Source organism: Capsicum annuum, chromosome 5 (assembly GCF_002878395.1).
Source record: "Capsicum annuum cultivar UCD-10X-F1 chromosome 5, UCD10Xv1.1, whole genome shotgun sequence".
NCBI lineage: Eukaryota > Viridiplantae > Streptophyta > Magnoliopsida > Solanales > Solanaceae > Capsicum > Capsicum annuum.
In genome coordinates, this window is record NC_061115.1 from 158,710,720 (window position 1) to 158,713,086 (window position 2,367).

Here is a 2,367-nt window from a genome sequence, read left to right on the forward strand (position 1 = left end):
AGATATATACAAATAGATGTTTCAAAAAGAAAAAACATAGAACACACAAAATAGCAAACAACAATAGGATTTGCGTCAATTTAGACTTCTTTCGATGCTTAGTGAAAATGCATAATACATGTGCAACGCACACGTATATTAAATCAGTATATATATATATATATATATATCAAAATTATTTAATGAAGCTGTTTTCTGTGACCCAAATTTTGGGAGAGGTATATCTAGGTTTTAGAAAGAAAAAAAAGTCATGAAAAATGTAAACATTTGATAAATGTTGCCGCCCTGCTTGTACTATGAAAAAAAATAACCAAAAGAGATCGTATCCAACTTTGCATCACAAAGGAATTTCTAATGAATCGCTGGCGCTATAACCAAGAGCCATTCCCTTATATTACCAAAGAGAAAAGATAGTATGAGTAACTTCTGAATTCTGATATATGAACAAGAAAAGATAAAACAAAACTTAAGAAATGGAAACTATATCATTATAACAAGTTATATGTCCACCAACGAGGGTTGCAGTGAAATGAATAGTATCCCTCCATCATTAACAAGAGCTTTAGAGTTTGAGCTCTGATATGGAAAAATCTTGTTAGGGAGCGTGCTTCCCCCTTTAATGGGACTTACCCATGGGAATTCCAATTAGCCGGGCTCCAATAGAAACCAACAAAAGAAGCCAGACTACATGTGCCAAACAATAAAAACAAACGAACCAAAACCATATTTTTTGCATAAATATATGCTGCAGCAGATCCAAGGTGTTGCTTGAAACGAAATCCCATATCCACACAGCAAAATAGACCCAACATAAATTAAAATAGAAACGTTGCTTATAAACATACTAGAGGACTTTTAGTACTTATTTGTGAAAATTCTCAACTCCAAATATTAACCATGAGTATTAACAGCTTCCCAGAGCAGACCCCTGGCTTGCATTGCTGCTGTTTTTAGAGTCCTAATTGTCCAAACATTAGCCTCATAAAAGGACAAACTCCTATATGGCAAGTTATGTTTTTTGCACAAATCTTGAACAATTGGAGATATTTTCCTCAGATGGCATCTAGGCAGCCTTGGGAACAAATGATGTTCAAGTTGGAATTGTAATCCTCCGTAGAACCAATCCATCCAAGAAAAACAGGCAATATCGATAGTACCACTTGTTTGTTTCTCAAACCAATCATTCCCCTCTGGTTGTCCAACGTAGACATCAGCCGCGAAATGGTTAAGAGTGAATTGAATGTGTTGGAGTGATGTGACACAGAAACTTATTAGCACAAATAACACCCTTTCTGTCCAATTAGGCAATGTGCTAACAAGAAGAGGAAACCAAGTCCAGAAAACAAGAATCCCCAATATGTTAAAAGCCCTGTCTGGCACTTTTCTCGATGAGAACAATAACAAGAATGTCTGGACAAATAGATTTACCCTCGCGACACACATTATAGGATAGTACGTGAAATGTTGATAACTCACAAAGAATTTGGATATGGAATCAAATGTAAGCTCCCTTCCATAAAAGCTAGATTGCAGTGATTTGAAAAACTTGGAAGAGACAGCGAAAACTGGCAAGTGCTGCAGATCAGGGTCATGATCTAGGCTATTGCATGCGACATGGTGTGCGTTATGTGTCCATTTCCACCAAGCAATGCTGATCCCTGTAAGGCAATTTCCTGTAAGAATCTGCGCCATTTTGTTGAATCCACGAGTCGTCATGATCAAGTAATGTCCAGAATCATGACCCAAATAAGAGATTTGCATCCAAGAGAATCCCAATATTCCACCAGAGAGCATGTGAACCAAGAAACTGTTACTCAACAAAACACCACAGAAACTCAATGATATCAACAATGTCACAAAGCATAATGAATAAATCACCCCATGCCCTTTTTTTTCGAACATCCCGGCTTTTGCAAATTCAGTACAAAGTTTCCTGAAATCCTTAGACACCTCAGAAACCTCGTAATCTTTAAGATGATATCCGGTAAAAAATTTGTCAAGATATTTCCAAGCAGTACCTGCATAGATCAACAAAACTCAAATATCTAGTGTCAGCAGATTCAGAATGAATATTTTGACTTTTTTTTTGCATACGTACACATAATTGAATCAAATATAATAAGTTCAATTGAACTCATAAAACTACGTATACCTGGGTGAAAAGCAATGAATGCATCAGTTGCTTCTTGTCCAGCCAAACTACGTATAGGAATATCGCCACCTGGATGTTCCTTCACCCAATCTGTAACATTGTAACATTTCCCTTGTATTGAAATCCATAAATCATCTTGCTTGTTATGTTTCTTCAATTCCTCAGCCGTAATGTACTTCTTCTCATCACTCATGATGAATAAATTAAAAAAAAAA

The 2,367-nt window shown here is 36.2% G+C and overlaps 1 protein-coding gene across 1 annotated transcript; it reads right to left on the reverse strand.

Annotated features, from left to right (window-relative positions):
- Positions 1-348: 348 nt before the first annotated feature.
- Positions 349-2,361, reverse strand: LOC107843501 (delta(8)-fatty-acid desaturase). Its single transcript, XM_016687806.2, has 2 exons — positions 2,153-2,361; positions 349-2,018 (listed from the first exon to the last, which is right to left on the reverse strand). The coding sequence occupies exons 1-2, from the start codon at positions 2,343-2,345 to the stop codon at positions 892-894; spliced, it is 1,320 nt and encodes a 439-aa protein (XP_016543292.1). The 5' UTR covers positions 2,346-2,361; the 3' UTR covers positions 349-891.
- Positions 2,362-2,367: the final 6 nt, after the last annotated feature.

Excerpts from the sequence above, each read along its gene's own strand:
- LOC107843501 (XM_016687806.2), bottom strand. The coding sequence starts at position 2,345 with ATGAGTGATGAGAAGAAGTACATTACGGCTGAGGAATTGAAGAAACAT. Across the intron at positions 2,019-2,152 it reads ATTCATTGCTTTTCACCCAG|GTACTGCTTGGAAATATCTT; the intron begins GTATACGTAGTT and ends TGATCTATGCAG.